The 20,429-nt window shown below is 52.0% G+C and overlaps 6 protein-coding genes across 6 annotated transcripts; 4 read left to right on the top strand and 2 right to left on the bottom strand.

Annotated features, from left to right (window-relative positions):
* Window positions 1-2,938: 2,938 nt before the first annotated feature.
* On the bottom strand, window positions 2,939-4,282 carry STEHIDRAFT_119663 (uncharacterized protein). Its single transcript, XM_007301759.1, has 2 exons — window positions 3,192-4,282; window positions 2,939-3,067 (listed from the first exon to the last, which is right to left on the bottom strand). Exon 1 carries the CDS (start codon window positions 3,966-3,968, stop codon window positions 3,678-3,680), a length of 291 nt encoding a protein of 96 aa, XP_007301821.1. The 5' UTR covers window positions 3,969-4,282; the 3' UTR covers window positions 2,939-3,067; window positions 3,192-3,677.
* A 186-nt stretch (window positions 4,283-4,468) lies between these two features.
* On the top strand, window positions 4,469-6,086 carry STEHIDRAFT_119662 (uncharacterized protein). Its single transcript, XM_007301758.1, has 2 exons — window positions 4,469-5,196; window positions 5,392-6,086. Exons 1-2 carry the CDS (start codon window positions 4,924-4,926, stop codon window positions 5,806-5,808), a joined length of 690 nt encoding a protein of 229 aa, XP_007301820.1. The 5' UTR covers window positions 4,469-4,923; the 3' UTR covers window positions 5,809-6,086.
* Window positions 6,087-10,018: 3,932 nt separating this feature from the next.
* On the top strand, window positions 10,019-13,542 carry STEHIDRAFT_93857 (galactose oxidase; the record flags this gene model as incomplete). Its single annotated transcript, XM_007301757.1, has 15 exons — window positions 10,019-10,432; window positions 10,583-10,738; window positions 10,811-10,849; window positions 10,930-11,029; window positions 11,103-11,232; window positions 11,295-11,356; window positions 11,424-11,508; window positions 11,571-11,623; window positions 11,685-11,757; window positions 11,865-12,107; window positions 12,167-12,335; window positions 12,419-12,570; window positions 12,663-13,174; window positions 13,243-13,335; window positions 13,403-13,542. The coding sequence occupies exons 2-15, from the start codon at window positions 10,586-10,588 to the stop codon at window positions 13,540-13,542; spliced, it is 2,004 nt and encodes a 667-aa protein (XP_007301819.1). The 5' UTR covers window positions 10,019-10,432; window positions 10,583-10,585.
* An 822-nt stretch (window positions 13,543-14,364) lies between these two features.
* On the top strand, window positions 14,365-15,384 carry STEHIDRAFT_145693 (uncharacterized protein). Its single transcript, XM_007301756.1, has 5 exons — window positions 14,365-14,521; window positions 14,573-14,669; window positions 14,734-14,757; window positions 14,812-14,846; window positions 14,927-15,384. Exons 1-5 carry the CDS (start codon window positions 14,446-14,448, stop codon window positions 15,070-15,072), a joined length of 378 nt encoding a protein of 125 aa, XP_007301818.1. The 5' UTR covers window positions 14,365-14,445; the 3' UTR covers window positions 15,073-15,384.
* Window positions 15,385-15,467: 83 nt separating this feature from the next.
* STEHIDRAFT_52747 (MFS general substrate transporter) lies at window positions 15,468-17,973 on the top strand (the record flags this gene model as incomplete). The annotated part of the gene is made up of 15 exons (XM_007301446.1): window positions 15,468-15,680; window positions 15,747-15,801; window positions 16,050-16,108; window positions 16,162-16,219; window positions 16,269-16,292; window positions 16,340-16,370; window positions 16,429-16,512; window positions 16,564-16,638; window positions 16,757-16,814; window positions 16,875-16,924; window positions 16,981-16,999; window positions 17,052-17,277; window positions 17,333-17,373; window positions 17,436-17,698; window positions 17,754-17,973. The coding sequence occupies 15 exons, from the start codon at window positions 15,468-15,470 to the stop codon at window positions 17,971-17,973; spliced, it is 1,476 nt and encodes a 491-aa protein (XP_007301508.1).
* A 403-nt stretch (window positions 17,974-18,376) lies between these two features.
* On the bottom strand, window positions 18,377-20,306 carry STEHIDRAFT_154584 (uncharacterized protein; the record flags this gene model as incomplete). Its single annotated transcript, XM_007301755.1, has 4 exons — window positions 18,377-19,000; window positions 19,073-19,683; window positions 19,759-19,922; window positions 20,008-20,306. The coding sequence occupies 4 exons, from the start codon at window positions 20,304-20,306 to the stop codon at window positions 18,377-18,379; spliced, it is 1,698 nt and encodes a 565-aa protein (XP_007301817.1).
* Window positions 20,307-20,429: the final 123 nt, after the last annotated feature.

Genomic DNA, 20,429 nt, shown 5'->3' with positions numbered 1-20,429 from the left:
TCACATTCAAGTTGGTACTTGCTGCCAGTGTACACGTACTTAGGTGTCTGAATGGGCCCGAGCGGTATGTGAGTAGTACTACTGCTGAATTATTATCGTGGTGAGGGACATGCCGGTGCCGTCTGAACCCAGAGCTAGGGATTATTGACGCCCATAAAGAAGCTCAACGTGCTCAACTGTGTCAATAGGTCTGAGACACGCAAAACTACAATAAGTAGAGTACATAAAGTAACTTCATGACGAGGCACATCAGGCGGATACTATAAGTACTATGTACGCAATAAGTAGTCCATTTGGATTTCATGCAGGTACATACATAAATGAAGTCGTAACACCAACACTTCACGATCACGATCGAGTCCATAACACAAAGACTTGATCTCGAAAAAACGTAAGGATGGCAGATAGCCAGAGGTCCGTGAGCAACGATGCGATGAGTGGGAGCAATGATGGCGATAACTCGGAGTGTTGAGAGTGGCAGCGTCGACGATGATTATGGAAAAAAAGGAAAAAAAAAATCAGAGTGCGAATGCGAGAAACCAGTGAAGACAAACAACGAGACGATGCTATATATATGATAAGTAATGCAGATGCAAATGCGAGAGATCATGCAGTCCGAGTCAATGTGACAATTCTCAATGCGACGAAAAATAAGACACGACCAGGTATGATAAGTAAGATATGCAACGCGAAATGCTTTTATGACTCTGAGAACAGAGAACAGAGAACGGATCAACGTCCGGGTCAAATGACGGCCGATGCAAAGTCAACTCCAAACGAATCGAGAAACCCACCCAACCCCTCAAAAAAACGTCCCCAACCCTCCCAACCCCTCCAACGGATCCAAAAACCCCTGCACACCACTGGCACTAGCATAACTCGAAGGTGGCGCACGAGCACCACCACGACTCACCGGCACATCCAGCCTCGGCGCCAGAGGCCTCCTCGTCTGCTCATTGCGACTCCTCGTCTGATCATTTCGACTCCTCGTCTGCTCACTGCGACTCCGACTGGCAGTGGCGTCACCACGACGAGCGCTACCTCCCGGGCCAGCCCTACTCCTCCTCCCAGACTGAGCGGCCGGATACGGGTAGTGCGCCATCCCACCATGCCCATACTCGCTCCCCAGCATCATCCTCTCCTGAACCCCACTCGCACTCGCACCACGACCCATCATCATCCGTTCACCACCACCACCACCACCACCATACCCGGCTCCAGAATGCGAACCCGAAACGCCCATCGCAGTCTCCTGAGCATACATCGCCCGACGCTCCGAGCCACTTCCACTAGCCAGATGTTCGAGCTGATGCTGGCTCAGATTCAGAGGCTGAAAGAGTGTGCATGAGACGGGATCGAGAGGTTCCGGGCCCAGCGCACGGGCTCGCGCTTCCGCTCGGGCGGCATACATCCGGACTTCTGCGTTTGCGTGTTCCTGTAGAATAAAAAGGAGGGTGAGGTGAGGATTGACATAATATTCGAAGATGAAAGGGATTGGGAGTGGGAGAGGTATACGATGGAAAGAGAGTACGCACCGTGATAGCCTCCTCCGCCCTCAACCTCGCACACACATCCTCCGAGACCGCAAAAAGCGAATGCGTCCTGCTCTCCACCTCACCAAACGAACCATCCATCGCATTCGTCGCATCCACCGCATCCACCGCACCAATCGCGTCCAACACACCCTCGCTCGAGCCGACTGTGGTGCCCTTACCCCCCTGATCCCGAGCCTGAGCCACGAACGCCCCAAACGCCGCCTCGAGCGCCTCGGGCATCAACAACGACGGGCCCACGAGCTGCGACAAGTCCAAGCCCTCGCAGTCGAACGTGTACGACGACGCGAAATCACCACTACCATTCCCCATCTCCATCTCCGTCTCCATGCCCATATCCATACCAATACCCATCTTCGACCCCACGGCGTCCGACCCTAGCAGGTAGTGTGCCCAATCGAAGGACGAGGACCCGATCGAAGTCGCAGTAGTCGCGCTCGACGGAACACTAACACCCATCGAATCAAACGCAAAGCCACGGTACTCCGAAGTACTAGAAGACGGCGGAGTAGTACTGGCAGGCCCACCCGACGCGGATGTCGAATAGCCCGAGACGTCGTTCTGGCCCACGTCCGTATCGACCGTCAAGCCGAAACCCTCGAACATCTTCGCCCTCGCGTTACGGCTACCAGCGTCCGTCGGCACGGGCATGCTCTCGAAATCCTCCAACCTGTCGAAACCATGTCCACCTGAACCCTTCGGCGCCACATCCGTATCCTTCCTACTCTCTCTACCTCGCACCATCACCCCCAAAACCGGCTCCATCTCCACTGTAACCTCCATCGCATCGCCTTCCTTCTCCTCCTTCGCCTTCGCCTTCTCCTTCGCTTCTAATGCCGCCTTCGCCTCCTTCGCTCCGAAAGCCACCTTCGCCTCCAAACCCCTCCTCTCCCTCTCCCTCTCCTCAACCCTCGCATGACTCTTCATATGCAACGCCAACCCATTATTCAGCTCAAACCTTCTCTCACAGCCCGGTCGAGGACATTCGTAGACTTTGGGCTCGGATCCCTGTGAGCCGGTTCCGGAGGAGGAGGTACGACGGCGGGTGCGGGGTTGGCGGGGTTGTTGTTGTTGGTGTTGCTGCTGCTGCTGCTGCTGCTGCTGGTGCTGGTGTTGCTGCTGCTGCTGTTCGCGGTGGTGTTCGCGGTGGTGGTGTTGGTGTTGGTGGCCGTGGTGCTGGTGGTGCTGGTGCTGGTGTTGCTGGGTTCGTTGTTCAAAAGGCAGAGACGAGGCCGAAAATGGGAATGGGAATATCGAGACCGGAGCCTGCTGTGACTGACTCGGACGAGATTCGCAAGGCGTCGAAGGGACCGTAGAGGGCTTTTGTTTTGGCCACGGTCGAGTGTAAGGGGCTCGAGGGATGGAAGGATGCGAAGATGGAGGGGAAGGATGTGAAGATGGAGGAGAAGGATGTGAAGATGGAGGGGAAGAATGTGAAGATGGAGACGAAGGATGAGGATGAGGATAAGAGGGATGGGATGCCGGGACGGGCGCAGAAGGCGATGTACGTGCATCTGTATAAATCCGGGCATAAAAGAAAACATCAAACGAAAGTCAGCACGCGCGTGTAAGATGGATGGACGAGGACGAGGAATGTAGAATCTCTAAGGATCGACGTAACGAAAAAAAAAAACGAACCTTCCCCATTCTCAAAGCTCGAGCCCGATAGATGCGCCTCCGACCTCGATAGATGCATACCCCCACTCGCCTCTTCCTCGTCCACCGTCAAAGTCGTGCCAGCACCACCAGCACCGCCAGCACCTACCCCAGTCCCCCTCGCGACAGACCTAAATCTCCCATCCGAGCCCCTCGGCTGAGAAGTCTTGAGTTCTCTAGTCTGCGTCGTCGTCGTCGGAGGAGGAGGAGGAGGAGGAGGAGGAGGAGGAGGAGGTGGTGGTGGTGGTAGATGCTCTGGGAGCCTGAGTGCCTGTAAGACCTGCAAAGGCGCAGGCGGTAAATTCTCAGGAAGTCCCTGTAAGAGCTGCGAAGGCGCAGGCGGTAAGACATCCAGACTCGACAAGAACCCATAGAACGCATGCGCATGCGCATGTCCAAGTCCAAGTCCAAGTCCAGTCGCCGGAACATGATCATCGTTATCGTTATTGTACGAGGGTTGAAAGTAAGTCAAAGGGAAAGGGAAAGGGACAGGGAGAGGAAGGCCGTGTTGGGAGCTCGAGGTGGATGGGTCGGGGTCGGGGTTGAGGTCGGGGTTGAGGTCGTTAAGATGCATTGGAGAGGGAGCAGGGGCGGAAGTGGAAGTGGAAGTGGACGGAGGATCTGGGGGCCTGGGAAATGACGCGAAATGAGAATGAGTGTAGGGGTGAGCTTGAGCGGGGTGCATGAAGTGTCCGTGTCCGTGTCCGTGTCCGTCGAAAGAAAGAGGATACGGAAGCCAGGTAGTATACGGGAACCCATTGTCATGAGGAGCATATGACGAGCCCGAGAACTGGACTGCGTACGGAGGTGCAGGCGCAGGAGGCGAAGACGGGAAGGAAGTGGAGTTGGGATTCAGGACGCTTGGTGGGAAAGCCTTCCTGGAGCTGGAGCTGGAGAATAGGGGCTGGGATAAGGAAGGGTTATGTTCGTGTCCGAGCATCGGAGTCGGAACTATCGCACTCGCACCCTCGACCTCTACATCTTCCATAGAAACACGAACACCATCCCCTCCTTCCTCACTACCCCTCCCCGCTTCTTCCACATCCCTCACAGTGTCCTCAATCGCGCTCACACCCCCACCCTCGCCCCTCCCGAACCCCAGCCCACGCACATCAACCTGAAAAGACCCACTAAACATCTTCAGAGGCCCCCTCGATTGAAATTGTGTCTCCGCCTCATCCTCCATCTCCTGCATCAGGTCTCCCTTCCGGCGACGTTTGACGCAGCAGGGCATACCAGCTCCAGCCGTAGATTTGAGAGGGGATGGAGAAGGAGAAGGAGAACGCGAACGAGGTCGTTTATTCGTCAAAGTCGAGGTCGGGCCTGGAGTTTTGGTATTGATATTGGTGCTGCTGCAAGGCGGAGGTCGACCGCGCCCCCGACGAAGGTTATAATACTTCCTCTCTTCACGTGTCTCGCCGTCTCCTTGTCCATCTCCCTCTTCCCCGCCCCCATCCCCATCCCCATCGACCACGTCCGAAGCAACGACAGAAGGAACAGGAACGGCTCGAAAGACGTGTTTCGCTTCGTCTTCTCCATCCGTGGCGGAAGAGGACGAAGAGAAAGGCTGAGCCCTGAAGACGCCGAGCATGGTACGAGGAACGCCGATAGGCCACGAGATGCGTGCAGCGAGGTAATCGATTGTTGGATTTAGAGTCTGAGTCTGAGTTTGAACCTGTGCGGACTCGACTGCGAAAGAAGAATCGGAAACAGTATGGAGAGAAGTGACGTCCGGATCGCATTGAGGAGAAGAGGACAAGTCCGCGTAAGAACAGGCGGGGGAAGGGAGGGAGGAATTGACTGTGAAGAGGGTGTGGGAGGAGAAGGAGGTAGAGGTGGAGAAGGGCGAGTTACGTGCGGTGTCGACGATGGTGCTGGACGGGGAGTCGTCGCGGTCGATATCCGTGTTGGTGTTGAGGACGTCGGTGTCGGTGCCGTCCGAGGAGCGGCTTTTGTTGGAGCGGAGGAAGTGAGCGTGCTGTGTTGGCTGCATGGTATAAATTTCTGTAAAATATATATCAGTGTTTGGTGTTAGAGAGACGGATGGAGGAAAACATACGAATGAACGTGGAGAGGAACGTCGACGAAAGACGAGGTGAGCAAGACGAGCGGAGGAGCGTATAAGTACGAAGACTGGGACGATCAGAAGACCGGAGGAGCTGATCACACTTCACGAACTCACCTCTTCCAATCCACTTCCTCGCTTCCAACCACCCAATTGCAATCAGAACAGCAGAAAAAAAAACAGACAAGACATCGTCACACTTGCGAAATCACCCTCGGCCGCCTCGTGATCGCACGCCCCAAATCGAGACAAAGTCCCGTATTCGAGTTTCATGACAGAGGATCAGTTCGGGTAGCGCCCCCGACTCCGAGTCTGACAGTGAGAGCAGCGCACCCCCGCTCAAGTTCTCAATGTCGTCCCGCGGGGATCTGCACCTCTGCCCTCCCAACATACCCTTTCCAGGCCGCCCCACTCCCTCTTTCCGCAAATGGCCACCTCCATGCAACGCCCGACAGCAATGACCACGCACCCGAGGTTCCGAATGTTCAATTATCCCGTTCAGGAAGCTCGTCCTCCATACGGTCGACGCTTTGAATCCCCATTGTGGAAGTACGCTTTCCGCGATTCACTCAGTCCCTCGAAGAAGCCCATGATCGCATCGTCCGTTAAAACCGCATGTGCAGGAAGCTACGTATATGGCCGGCTCGGTGGGTCAAGGGTCTATATTTGGCATTCGAGTTGGGGAAGGAAGGGAGGGAGGAGGAGCGGGTCGACGTGGGGATTCTCTGCCACTTATGCCGGTCTGAGCTAATTGGGTAGATGTTATGTTCGTTGGGTTCTGAGATTCGCAATTACTTATGGGTGGTGGCGAGGGCGCTAATAAGGAATTGTCAGTCGGTAGCAACGATGAGGTCTCCGGTGGACGTACGACTCCGAGGAAGGGCGACGACGTCCGCTGAGCGAGTTAGTAACAGTATAATACCGCTCACAATGAGAGCTACGCCGGAAGAGAACCTCATGGTCACTAGATTAGAGTTCAAGTTCGTCAACATTGCACGCAAAATCGAAACCCGAGTCCGCGGCTCATTAATCATTGTCAGGTCCTTAATACAGCATTAATCATAAGTCAAGACAAGACAAACCTTCTGCAAATCTGCACGTCGAACCTCGTCAGATCTCGAGGCTATCGAGTGGATGTCGATATATCGACAGTCACGTTAACGTTTTGGCCCGCTTTCAAATCTCAGCTTCGAAGTCTCCCCGGTGCCACTGGGTACTGCACTTGGGTGATTAACCTACTTAAGGCCCGGGGTCAAAGAAAAAAAAATCAATGAAGACGTGTATCTCCAGTACTCACACTGTTCACCAAGTAGTAGCTCCTGCAGGTCCATATACCCGAACGAATCCATTAGCACTGGCAGCCGCGAGCATCGTGATTTAGAGTTTGAATCTGAGTCCGAGTCCGAGTCCGCGGCTCTAGAAAAAAAACCGGTAAGTACGTCCGCTGCCAGTGTCCAACGAGAATCAGAAAAGAAAAGAAGAGGGACGTACTCTGGAGATCTGAACTTTCAACTCACGAGGTTCAGTTTGGTGTCCGCGGGCTCGCCACCGTGACGGCCTACGATGCTCACAAGAAGCCATTTTTGGACGCTCGTTGTTCAATAACAACAACTGCTGCATCACTATTAGTATTAGCATACTTAGTCGAATGAGTAACATTTCGAACGACCCACTCAAGAACTCACGAGCGTACTGTCGACATGCATTGACACTGGCAGTCTTGACCGAGAAGGCCACGCCACCGTAAGGTCCATAGATAAACCAGAAGGCGGTTGGCGGTTGGCGGTTGGCGGTTGGCGAATCCGCGCGTGAGGATCCCTTCCCGGGCCCGATACTAATACTAACAGTGACAGTGATATTTATCGGGGGGTGACGTCCGCCACACACCACCACCACCACCACCACCACCACCACCCACAAGCTAATAATCGAGTACGAGTGCAGAGGCAAGGACTTCGATGAGGATGAGTTTGCGGGAACGGGAACGGGAGGTGCTGCCAGTGCATGCTTTATGTTGGATTTAGCTAGTTGCAGCTCGACGTCGCAAGAGCTTTCGCGAGCTTTCGACGGACACGGATGACTCAGCAGCGCAGCTGCTTTGCCAATCTCTCGAGTACTGTAGAATTTTCTAGATACATTGTACAGTAGTATAAATACATGATGTGTTTACCTGTGTAGGGCATCGGTTTGCCCTAACACAAGCCAGCCTCACAGCTCAGTGTGATTGCAAGCCCTCTCAGATTTCTCGTGCTTTTCTCTCTCGCTCACGAAAATCCAACACTTTACTCGATGATACAGTATTTGTATTCATTATTGGCCTGAGATCTAGAAGCTTCGAGGTGCTACCCTGTTGGCGATACTTATACGAACACCCATTGATGCGCATAACATTGCGGACCTCAGGCGAGAGGTCGAGGGAGGTACGAGTCTTCTGAGTCTGACCCTCGGATCAGGCTCGCTGACGACCGAGCGATTATAAACAAACCACCATGTGGGATGTACTGTACTCTACGAGGGTGTGAGACTCAGAGACGGCGTCATCAGTAAATCAAATCAGAGTCGAGAGAAATAAAGACGTACCATAGATAATACTATAGGTTGTGCGGCTTCAGAGTCTGAGTCTGAGCCTCTGGCCTTAGGAAGGCACACTTTTGAGTTGACGTTGAGTGGCACTCCGTGCTGGATTCCTCCGAGGACGCGGATGTCCGACTTGTCAATGTGTGTTCACTGTTCGCTTTCATCGATCATCCGCGGGGAGAACGTGACGACGAGCGTTGGTTCAAGTTGCCTAAAGACTGAAGTGGCTATGGCCTCCACCATGACCTGGCACCGCCGCCTTCAGGAAACCTCGATTGGTGACTCGAAGCACGAGACAGGCCGTTGAATGTTCGGGCATCGAGTCCCTCCCATCGGTGAGTACGCGTTTACGCCACCATCCGACTCTGAAGTAATGACGAAGCGATTATCGATGGTCGTAGGAGTAAGAACTTGACTTGTCACCGAACCCCGGGCCCTCCCATCGCGAGAGGCACGGGCTACTACTATGGTTCTCTTCGGCTCGCTCTACTGCTAGCTGTAGTGAACAGTATGATCAAGTTTCAGACAGAGCACGACTTCTCCTAATAGTAAAAGTTCTGTCCTCCATGGAAAGTAATAAGTACTAAGAGGATGGCGAGAAGAGAAAGAGCGCGATGCTCATGTGTCTTCTGCGTCAGACTAGTACTGCGGTGATGAGGACTGAGAAGTAGCACTATCCGTTCGATTTAGGCTGGAGGAAGTCGAGCGCGGAGGACGGAGACGTGCAAATATGCACACTGGCAGTGCGGGCCCGACGAGTCTAGTTTTGTAGCGTAGACGGTAGTGCAGTAAGTAGTATCAGAAAACGAACTTCCAAAGATCCGCGGGGCAGAAAGACGGAGAGGCGATAGACTCAGAGAGCAACTTAGACTTGGATTAGAAAAGGGAAGGATCGAGTCCGATCATTGAAGGAAAGAAGGAAGAGGTCGGTAGGAGTCGGAGCGCTGGCCACTGGCAGTGGCTGGTGAAAAGTCGGTGCGTGGGAACAAATGCTGACGTAATTAATCAATGTGGCGGGGCGTGGCCACACGAGGCTGCTTGCTCTGTGATTAGTTCCTTCAAGTTGCAAGTTGATTCAGATTATTTAACCACCTAGAGGCTAGTAGCTGTTTTGTAGCCGCAAAGCATCCTTGTGGCTGTTGTGCAATTTTTTGCCCCCCTCTTGCGGGTCCATGCTTCGGTACTACTTATAGGGCAGTATAAGTATCAAGGCGCTTGGTGGCACTGTGGGTCTCACACTTTCGTGACTGGTTCAACGGGTCAAGGGAAGCCGTATCTATATTGCCTGTCATCTCTAGATCTGGTCTGAGGATATATCACAGGCGTTTTACTTGAAGAGCCTGGGCAGTACTGACTCTCTTCGACCTTGCTCACAAGCCATGCTCATCTCACACGAGTCGGTGCGCATCGACGATTTCGGGTCTATGTAACACTCACTGGAGCCTTGTTTCGTCGTACACTTACCAAGTGTTCGTGGGTGTGTCTAGGGTCGGTGTAGAAGCTGGAAGAGACCGTGAATTCGGAGGACCCGCCGGCGGAAGGTTGAAATTCCTCGGCAATCTCCGCTCGCGTGGCACCGAGTAACTTACGATTTAAGGCCCCCTTCGGCAGCCAGGCTTGGGTTGGGTTGGGTTGGATTGCCCCGCCATTTCGCGTGGGAGCCCAAGTGGACCTCGGTCACTCCTCCCGTCGGAACATCGGGTCCTTCGTCACCCTTCCACAAATTTGTCCGACGTGACATGGTGCTTTTTCCGAGGTTGTCCGGACTCTGCCCGCGATAGTCCACACCCACTCAGCATGTCCAAGACGCAAGCAAGGCACTCCCGGAGTCACTTACAATAAAATCATATAAATGAAGAGATAAATGAGCGTGTCTCCACGCAATTATCCCCACCTCAATTGGAGGCGTGGACCTCATTCAACGACGATGTTGTCGAGGCCATCGTCGAGCGCAAGGTCGACAACGGCAGAGACGCAAGGTACCAAGGAACTCGGCTTGATACGACCGGTGTTACTCTCGCGTTGTCACGGAGAGGTCACTCGATGACCTCAGCCGGTCACTATCCAGGCCGAGCCCAACCCAACCTAAGCCAACCCAAGCCTGCTTGCCGAAGGGGGCCTAAGCCTTCTACCTCGCCACAGCGAGTGTCTTCCTCGATCTTTGAGTCTGGATTTCGAGACTACTCGCCACCCGTCTAACTTCAAGTTTCCTCTCCCCTGTGCTCTGTATGGTTATTCCTAAAGTATCGCAATAAACTATATCTATCCCTAGGCACCTGTAAAATATCGACACAGTCGAGCCATACCGACTTTCGATCGCTTCTTCAAGTTGACTGCATACTCTGGTTGGCTCTGAGTCTGACTGCATACGCCGGCTCACAGCTGGTAAGCGTAACTTACGATGGCGGCAAAAAAGAAGAAGACGGGGAACACTGGCACGCAGCCGAGCGCGAAAGAGCAGAAGAAAGTGAAGGCGGCGCAAAAAGTTGAGAAGAAGGAGGCGAAGAAGAATGTTAAATCGAAGACGAAGGGAGGAGCGGGGGAGGATGACGATCAGGATTTGGAGGCGATTCTGGATATGGTGAGTTTCTTCGCCTGAGTATGTACTTACGTGCCGTGTCTTCCAAAGCCCTTGCGTCATCTCTTTATGGTTTTCCATTGGTTTTTCTTCTTTCGTTTCGTTTTCTCCGGGAATGTCGTAGGAGGAAGTTTGGCTGAATGGATGCTGTAGTAGATGCGGAGAGAATGGGAAGAATCGCATGCTGTTATCGAAGAACTAGTCGAAGGCCCTCCCAGTCGACGCGCCAATGCGACGCTCACACCCTGTCCGAACGGAAACCACCTCTGGTGCATCGGCGGAGAGTTCTTCAGCGAGGACGGAAATGCTGTGAGTAGTACCGGCGCCTCAATCTTCTCTCAGGGGCCACCCATTAACAGTCATTATCTCGCCTGTGCGTAGCACTTCTATAACGACGTCTTCAGGTATACTCCGGAGAAGGTATATATGGATCTCCTCTGAATGGAGGTCATCGCATTAGATTCTGTGACATTACGTTAACGATGACCCTGACCCGGCAGGACGAGTGGCGCAAGTTCGTCTCTCCCACTTGTCCGGGGCCTCGATCCGCGCATGCAGTCGTCGGATCCCCTATTGGCGGCGGTAAACTATTCCTCTTCGGTATGTCTGACTTCACCCTTTCCTTTGACCCGCATTTCTTACATATTCGGCTGTACTTATTTTTTGGTAACAGGAGGAGAGTTCTCGTCTTTGCGACAGAACAATTTCCATCACTATCGCGACTTCTGGTGCTTCGACATCGCCACACATTCATGGGATCGTATAGATACGAAGGAAAGGCCGTCTGCAAGATCTGGTCATCGGTGAGACACATACCAATGGTCCTAACAGAAGACGTTTGATTTAATGATTCGTTGGTCGGAAGGATGGCCATGTGGAAACACTACGTCGTGCTATTCGGTGGTTTTAACGATCCAGGATACATAAGTGAGTAGACATCCGTTCTCAGTTTCCTGTAACCATAGCCGATGAATTTGACTCAACTGGGCCACAGCTAAGTACATGAACGATCTCTGGGTGTTCGATATTCAGGAGTATAAGTGGCGAGAGATCGTGTTCAGGGATGATCTCAAACCCCCGTAAGTTTCCAGTCTGTTTCGTATGCAGGAACTTGCTCACGCATGATTCTTATCTGCTGTAGACCCAGGAGCGGATTCTCCTTCCTACCGACTCCTGATGGTGTCGTGCTGCACGGTATGCATATTTGATTGGTTTACGATAGGGTTTGTGTTAATACCAATCGCGCACCTTTCAGGTGGATATTGTAAGGAATATGTCAAAGGCAAGCGCCCTGTTGGCGTAATGCTAGATGACACCTGGTTTCTCAAGTACGCTCAATTTCTACATCCTTCCTTCCCTTTCCCTTCTCATCCCTCCACTCCACACACAAAATCCTGAATCACAGACTGAACTTTTCCTATCATTTTCCTTCCAGACTCACTCTCGAAACACCGCCCGAATCCGCCGGTCCATCCACCAAGAAATCCGCCTCCACCTTCAACCCGCTGTCCGCGAAATGGGAACGCCGGAAACGTTCCACAACAGCTTTTGCGCCGTCGTTGAGGTCGGGGTGTACCATGGCCTTATGGGCTGCGAAAAATATGGGGGTGTTGTTCGGGGGTGTGACGGATGAGGATACGAATGAGGAGACGCTGGAGAGCGTGTTTCATAATGATCTGTACGTGGTCTTTTTGTTTACTTGCTCATCAGTTTCTTGCGCTCATATGAAAGGAGCAGGTATGGGTATCAGTTGGCCAGTGGGAAATGGATACCGATGCTCTTGAAGAAACCGAAGAAGAAAGGCGCGGGCTCAGCACCGAAGAGACAAAGAAAGAAAAAAGGTGCCTCCGAGGACGAAAAAGGGGGTAAGGGTGGTGGCGATGGTGGTTCGGACAGTGACAGCCAAGTCCGTATTCATCCCCTTCATATGCCATATATCTCATCATTTCCGTTGTTGACGAGGCCGGCTTTACCCATCGCTCTTCTCAGATGGTCACATCCTCACGACCACCACCAAGGAAAACACCGAGTTCGGTACAAGCATCCGCGAACCCGGACGCAGATCCGGAAGATCCAAGTCTAAGCACACCGCCCCCGAGATATAACGCGATGTTGGCGGTCCTGCGAAATACACTTCACATGTACGCAGCCATCCCTCCTCACATAGCCTCACTCTGAGCATCTCCGGCTGAATTAGGACTGACGGCTGTTCGTTGCGTACTTTTTTTTTTAGTTACGGAGGAATATACGAGCGTGGATCCCGCGAATATACGCTGGACGACTTTTATACCCTTCAACTGGACAAACTTGATCGCTACGTCTGTCTCAAAGAAAGTGCGGTCCTGATCCCTCCTGAAGGCGAGGAAGTATCTAGCAGTGGTGATGATGACGAAGATGACGAGTCCGGGGATGATGATACTTCATCTAGTCGTGAGTCTGAGGGTGAGGGTGGGAGTGTGGTGGCGACGACGTCAAAGACCAAACGGAAAGAAAAGGAGGTCATTAAGGCCGCAATCGAAGAAGATGAGAAGAGAGAGTTTGAGAAGAGGGAAGAGAGTCCTGAGCCACCGGCAGAGGTCACGGATGCAACTAAGAAGGAAGAGGAAGAGATGGAGTTAGAGAACGCGCTAAAACCGCAGGTCGAGGCGTTTATGGGTGTGGCCAAGGATGCGGCGCGGTCACCGGAGGAAATGCTCAGTACGCCACTACCGGGAGAGACATTAGCAGCGTTCTATGCTCGTTCTCGTGAGTATACCGTTTGTTCTTTTTTGCTTGTGTCTCGTTTGGGATACTGAGCTTCTCCATGATTGTAGGCGACCATTGGAATGCTAAAGTTTATGAGACTAGCGGTGATAGGGGTAAACAAGCTCGTCGTGTTGGGTTCACCATGGCACAGGAACGATACAGTGCGTCCCTCTCGCTGTTGTCACACTTTTTCCCTATGCTTACCCATGGTTATCTCCTTTTTTCCAGACGAGTACAAGCCCACTTTGAAAAATCTAGAACGCATCTTAGCAGAAGCTGGGTTGGACGAGGAGGAGATGAAGAGAGGTGCAGCGGCGGCTGGAGCTGGTGGAGGGGGTGGAAGCGGTCATGGCAGGAATCGGAGGTGAATATGAAGTCGAGATAGAGTTTCCTAGACTGTTTTTCCGTGCCCCGCTCAAATCGTCGAATGCTGCGTTTGTGGTGAGCACGAGTCTGGTCATGCTGATAATCAAACCTTGCTGACCTCTTCGACGATTCTCACTGCCCACCACGAACTCCTTCTCAAGAACCTTGCCAGCGCCGAGTCGCATCTCAGTCGTCTGGGAAGCCACCCTGCTTTTAACGTTTGATTATGTACCGACGACTAGTCAAACGGAGCATCTTCGCTGCATCCGTCCTATTGAAAACGCTCGGAACTCATAGTATACCTTCAGCTGTGTGGCTATGTGTCATCGTGTGAAGCGAGCAGTTCATGCTACACCGCCGTGCACATGCTCAAAAGACGATATGCTGGACCCGTCTCTTGCCGCATCTTCATATTCGCTCTTCTCGATCTCATCATCATACTCACCATACGGTGGGCCCTGCTCTAGTGCCACGACCAGGTACTTTGACCGAGATTCACGAAGGTGGAAGAAGATCCTCGCCTTCTCTCAAACTTCGCCGCACCTCATGGATGCATCTATCGAAGCAGTGGGTGTTGGCGAAGTGCTTTGTGGCAAGCATAGCTCAATTCCTGTTTATTGCTCGCCAAGTACTTCGCCTGGTCAATTCTCACTTCTTACCCTTGTGCTCCTTCCTTCTCGTGACTACATGATGTGCGCGAGCTCCATTTATGGGATGAGAACTCCCTAGTATAACCTTGGGTGCAGCGGCAGATGCTGAAGGCGCGGATATAAAATGTGGAAATGCGCCATTCAGCTCTCGAAGTGTGCTCATCAACCCTTCGAGAGCAATACTAGCTTCTCCTTTCATTCTTTAAAACCGTTCCTCCTCGTCCTGTTCCCCCATCGACTGTCCCACAGGCCATCATGCTCTCTTTCACTCGTCTTGCGTCTGTCGCGTCTCTAGTTGCGTTAGCATCGGCACAGAACAACACTGGCACCTGTATGTGAAATATCATACTATCTCGCATCCATGACTGACTTTTTTCTGTAGTGTTCAACTTCATACCTGGCCTTGGCGCCTGTGGGTTGACCAACACAAGCGACCAGAGCGTCGCATCGGTGTCTCAGACCATCTTTAGTACCTTCCCGTACGTGGTTTCTGTCTTCCCTCTTCAAAATTTCGACCAATCTAAAGCGAGGTGAAACTTATAGCGGTGCTACCGCCAACCCAAACGAGTGAGTTGCTTAGCCGTTCCCTCATGTCGACGCTCCACTAACTATCACCCATAGTAATCCAATCTGTACTCACAACGTCACCATCACCTGTACGTCGCAGTCTTCCATCCCATCCCTCTTGGTACGATCTACGCACGCGTCATAATTTCTCATGGTCATCTGCATGTAGCCAATGGTACCACCGTGACCGCTCAGATCGTCGACTTCTGCCCTACGTGCGACGAGTTCAGAATTGGACTCTCTCCCGGTGCTTTCGCGGCCTTCGCGCCCCCATCGGACGGCATCGTCGCAAACGTGACCTGGTCCATCGATTGATTCTACAACCTTCTGCAAACGGAACATAAAAATCAACGGACTCTAAATGGACTTTTGTTGCGATTTTATTGGACGCTCTTCTGTCTCGGATTGGACATTCAGGTTCGGTTCTCGTTGGTGCCATTCTTATTATAGTACGACTTCCTTCTCCGCTCGGGGTTCCTTTGTGGCAGATGATCGTGTCAGGTTGGCATACACATACTCAGGCCGTGGAATATGACTTCGGCCCAATTCTACCAGCCTGTGAGATGTAGTATAACAGTCGTTTGCCTACCACAATAACATATGGTGAGACTGTCTCCAAGGTTTCGCTGCTCTCGATTGCTCTCCTTCTCGATCCCTCGTTGAACCGCACCGTTGTCGCCGCCATGCCCTCCCAGCCCGAGTTACCTATGATGCCATTACCAGCCGCGCATGACGCCGAGAAGACCACCGTGGTGGATGAGGCTCAGGTCATAGAAGACATCCAAAGAGAGGAAGGGACGTATTGTCAGTCGCAATTGGGTGACAAGCCGCCCAGGAAGCACTTCTTCTCGCCATTAGATCCTTCTTATTCAGAGGCTGTTCATGGAGATGCAGAGACCGTACGGTTTAGCCCCGAGGAAGAGGTGCGCTCTGGTTTTTCGTGGTTGGTAGCTAATACCCATGACTGATGCATATTGTCGTACCGTTAGCGTCAAGTTCGTCGGAAGATCGATATCCGTGTCTTGAGTATAGTGGTCATAAGGTGTGTCTCTTTCATCATCGGGTTCGAGACCATGCAATTGACTTTCGCGCAAGCTTTGTCTGTGCGTCCTCTTACAGGTCCACTACGCTCTTTTAGGCCTTGCACTGAGATTTTTTCAACGCTTCAGTCAATCAGTTTGGTAATAAATTCTCTCTGTACTCGCCCGTAACAGTCTTTGACCGTCTATTGCAGATAGGACCAACATGTCGGTCTTTCTCCTTCGAATGAGAATGCATAGATCGCTGCTGAGATGAATTGTTCGACTACAGTGGAAATGCACATGTCATCACGGCATTCAATGACAACTATGTGGGTGCCTATGCATCCCCAGAGGTTCGACTGTTTACCACTGGACACGACAGGAAATTACGACGAACAACAAGTGGACGCTTGCACTTGGGATATTTTATGTCGGATATTGTGAGTACTACGCCTGAGCCAAAGTGAGGGTACTAACTTGTAATCGAAGGTCTACTAGAGATGCCAGCTAACAGTATGCCTTTGTCATTTACTCCTTGCTCCATCACTCATATTATCCAGTTCTCCAGCGCCATATTGGAGCAAACCGATTGTGAGCATACCGCCGATATTTGTCTGCCCTCCTCTAATACCCGTTTGGACATGTACAGTTTCTTTCTATCTCTCACCTTCTGGGGGATTGTGTCCCTATCGTTCGTATATGCAAAGGGTTATGCGGCCTTACTTACCCTTCGGTGAGATACAACTACCTTCTTCCTACGTCTCTTGCTAAGTGGTGTCGTCAGTGTTCTACTCGGTATTGGGGAGGCCGGCTTCTACGCGGGAATCATCTATTACCTTTCGTTCTGGTGCGTACCAACGTTAAAGTTTCGCTGTCAGTATTAATGTATATTACCCTGTCTTTGATCAAGGTACAAACGGTACGGCATCGTTCGTAGAAAATCTCCAAGTAAAGATATGCTAATATTGGTATAGGAGAGAACTGGCTTTGCGAATTAGCCTCTGCATGACGGGTACTCTACCTGGTGCCATAGGAGTACGTCTCGGTGTATATCTTTAATCGCCGTGATTTCAAGAGCTAAGAGCGACAACGCAGGGTCTTCTGGCTTTCGGACTTGTTCGTGGGCATACTTCGTTGTTGACAGGGTAAGCTCTCATTTCAAATGTTCTCCTTACTCCTCTGACAAGATGATCCCCTACAGATGGCAGTTTTTATTCTTGGTTCGTACACGAACCTTGAGCTCATTATCCGGACCGTCTGACGAGAATATAGGTTGAAGCCATCCCAGACCTAATAATGGCCGTCGCAATTCTCATCTGGCTGCCGTCTTTCCCCTTCTCCGCCACCTTTCTCAATTACCGCGAGAGAGCCATCGCGCAGGCGAGAGTCAACCGAGATCACAAACCTCGATCGCATGGTGGAATGACAGGATGGCAGGGCGTGAAGGCCGTTCTCATCGACCCTAGCGCATGGTTGTTGATGTTGATTTACGCATCTTGTGAGTTATTCGTCTCTGGTATTCTCGGTCTAACTGAAACCTGAATGTTTTACAGTCAATGTCGGGGTCGCCACGATCTCATACTTCATGCCAACGGTAGGACCTCCGAGCTTTATTTGGTAAACACAATATCCTGACAAAATCAATCATCTGTCCAGTTGATTAACGAACTAGGCTTCAGCGATATCGACGCTCAGGGAATGACTGTGGCACCCTACCTTGTCGGCTGGTTCTTCGTTATCCTACAAGCCTGGCACAGCGATCGCACTCATGACAGAGGATGGCACATCGTCGCCTCTGCTAGTGTGGCGTTGGTTGGATACATTATCCTCGCCACCGCATCGCAGAAGAGTGTAGGCGCTGCGTACTTCTCTATCTTCTTGGCCATAGGAGGTCTTTATAGCTTGTTTCCCCTGGTTATGTGAGTCATCGGTTTTCTCTTTATACGCGAGTCATAAACTGACTAAACCTCGTAGGAGCTGGGCTGCGAATGTATTCTCTCCCACATCCAAGCGAGGGGTCGGAACGGCCTTCATCGTCTCAGTCTCGAACTGTGTATCTATGTACGTATATTTCTGTAGAGTTCTCGGCCTTCTTTCGCTGAACAGATCATCGACTATCCAGCGCTTCACCCCAGGTTTATTTCGACGTCGAGGACAATTATCGCACGGCTCATGCCATTGTCGCTGGGTATGAGGTCTTTTTATCTTATACCACGAGCGGGTCGTTCTCACAACTTTCTCAAAGGTGTCTCGTCGTGACAATTCTAGCCGCTCTTATTTTGAGGTGTCGTCTTACTCGGAAGAATAAAGTACACCAGAGGAAACGGGATGAGCTGGAGCAGGAGGGCAAACTCGCGCCTGCTGGGAAGTTCGAGGAAATCGCTGATACGGATCCTCGCTATGTTTTCATGACTTGAAGGCCTCTTTGTAATTGAAATGCGCTCATTTTTCAGTAACAAACAATTCAGACTTTGCAATCACGAAACAATGTAAACAGAATCAGAAAGTTCCGCATCGTTCCTCTTCGTGAGCAAGAGATTAGGTCGATTCTAGTATGTATCTTTCGTACAACAGCGTGGCACTACATCAATTCGTAACTAGTCAAGTTTGATCTTCTCCAATAGCAATACCCAATCATGATCGACACTTCCACTAGTCGGCGGTGTAAATGTCGCGACATCTGTACCGCACCCCTCCTCCTCGTCGACGAACGACCCGTTCCTCGGACTATACCACTTCTGCGTCCACTTCAACGTCGCATTCGATCCTCCGTTCAGGAAACCAGCCAGATAGTCCACGTCGACGCCGAAAGACAGGCCCTGTGGACTATAAACGGCCGCCCATCGTCCCTTCTTATCCCTCGTCGCGCTGAACCTCCCCTCGTCCTCGCCGAGATCCGTGCTGATCACTAAGTTATCCGGAAGACGGTCGAAGTAGTGCTGTCCTGGCGCAGACGAAGGGTCGGTAATGAACTTCTGGAGATGTTGGATCTGCGCTGAGCCCGGGAGCACAAGCTCGTCGAGCCAAGTCATGGCGACGGGTTCAGTCGAATTGACGCAGGTAGTATACTCCGTGTTGTCGGCAGTCGCATTCGGGGCGAGTCCGGAAGGGTTGCAGGGAGGGAATGTGGCGACTGTGATATTATCTTGCCCGAGGCCGAGGTTGTAGAACTGCCAGACGGACCAAGCACCGTATGTGGCACCGGCTCCGCCACCGAAGACCTATGGAACAAAATCCGTGAGCGTTTTACTCGAGTGTCGAAAAAGAATGCGGAAAGATTGAAAGACACGTACTGCCGTCCATGCGCCCGTTCTGACATCGCTTTCGTTCCAGATTCTTCCTCCGCTCAAGGATGGATTGATATTGAACCAGCCTCCCTCATAGTGATTCTCCAAGTCCATGATCGGCCTCTCCCCGAGCGAATTGTTCCACATCAACTCCACCGGAATGTAATTCTTACTTCCACACCATCTGCCAGCCCCTGGGACAGAGTCGATGCACTCGTGCCCACTCTGCGCCGCATCCATCTTCAACCATCTCGAACTGCCTTCTACATCCTTATACTGCGCGTATCCAGTCGCGGGGGCGAACTTTGAAAGCCATTGCGACGTTGGGTGGTAGGTGATGAAGGAAAGTTCGCCCTCGACGTCGACCATGGCGTTCCCAAGAGCGTTCCAGATATTAGCAGTGTCGGAGTAGGAGATGTTGCCCAAGCCAGCGACGTCCGTGGTCTGATTCGTGTTGATCGTTTGGCCCGTAGTGAATTCCGTGAGGTTTGTGGGCCACCATCTATCCGAGTCGGCTCCAAGGATCTTGGGTAAACCAGCGTATCGTTTGGCGATATAAGTGCCGTAAATCTGCGCAGTGCTCTCGTTCGTGAAGAGGATCGGGTCTCCATGCCATCCTGAAAACAGAGAAGTGAGTTATCCGTCACGCATAATTGGCGAGAAGAGAGGAGCGCAGAAAGATTGAGACACACCTCCGTTGATGTATCGACCCCAGGTTGGGACGAGCGCTATACGTAAGCCTCGTTCCGTGGCACGGTCGATGCACCAGTCCACGTAGTCGAAGTACGCTGGATTCGGTTGCGTTGGATCGAAATCGACGAGAGCGAGATCCCCGTTACGGTTGGGTAGTGTCACGCTATTTGTGGGAGGAAAGAAATAGGAAAATAGTCGCATGAGTCGCAATGCAGAAAGAAAAGATCAAGCATACGGAAAAGACGTACTTGTATTCCGGAATGGCGACAGACATAATGATGTTGTACCCCTTTGCCTGACGATCGTCGAGGTAATGGATGACCTCGGAGTGATTGAGACGGTGGAAGAGCTCCCAGGCTGTGTCCGCCTGCCAGAAGAAGGGAGCACCATGGATATCGGTGAGAAAGCTGCCCTTAGTCTTGAGGGCGAGATGCTTCCAGCGAGAAGATGGAGCAGAATCTGAGAGTGGGGAAGCAAAGGCTGAAAGGACGAAGAGCAGAGTAATTAGAAGACATTGCATGGCGTGAGGTCGTTCGTGAAGAGCCATAGTCGGGGAAGGTAGGACTGCGTTAGGGCGTCGACTTGAGCTATGTTTTTCCAAGTCGGCTTTCATATGTCCATGCTGGAACCTATACGCTCATAAACTGGCCCGAGCATAATTGTTCTTGCG

This window comes from Stereum hirsutum (genome assembly GCF_000264905.1).
Source record: "Stereum hirsutum FP-91666 SS1 unplaced genomic scaffold STEHIscaffold_4, whole genome shotgun sequence".
Classification (NCBI taxonomy): Eukaryota; Fungi; Basidiomycota; class Agaricomycetes; order Russulales; family Stereaceae; genus Stereum; species Stereum hirsutum.
This window is presented reverse-complemented; position numbering and strand designations above follow the sequence as displayed.

Coding starts and splice junctions, on each gene's coding strand:
- STEHIDRAFT_119663 (XM_007301759.1), bottom strand. CDS start 3,968: ATGGGTTCCCGTATACTACCTGGCTTCCGTATCCTCTTTCTTTCGACG.
- STEHIDRAFT_119662 (XM_007301758.1), top strand. CDS start 4,924: ATGGAGAGAAGTGACGTCCGGATCGCATTGAGGAGAAGAGGACAAGTC. Junction 5,197..5,391: donor AAGTGAGCGTGCTGTGTTGG/CTGCATGGTATA, acceptor TCACGAACTCAC/CTCTTCCAATCCACTTCCTC.
- STEHIDRAFT_145693 (XM_007301756.1), top strand. CDS start 14,446: ATGCTCTCTTTCACTCGTCTTGCGTCTGTCGCGTCTCTAGTTGCGTTA. Junction 14,522..14,572: donor ACAGAACAACACTGGCACCT/GTATGTGAAATA, acceptor TTTTTTCTGTAG/TGTTCAACTTCATACCTGGC. Junction 14,758..14,811: donor GCTACCGCCAACCCAAACGA/GTGAGTTGCTTA, acceptor TATCACCCATAG/TAATCCAATCTGTACTCACA.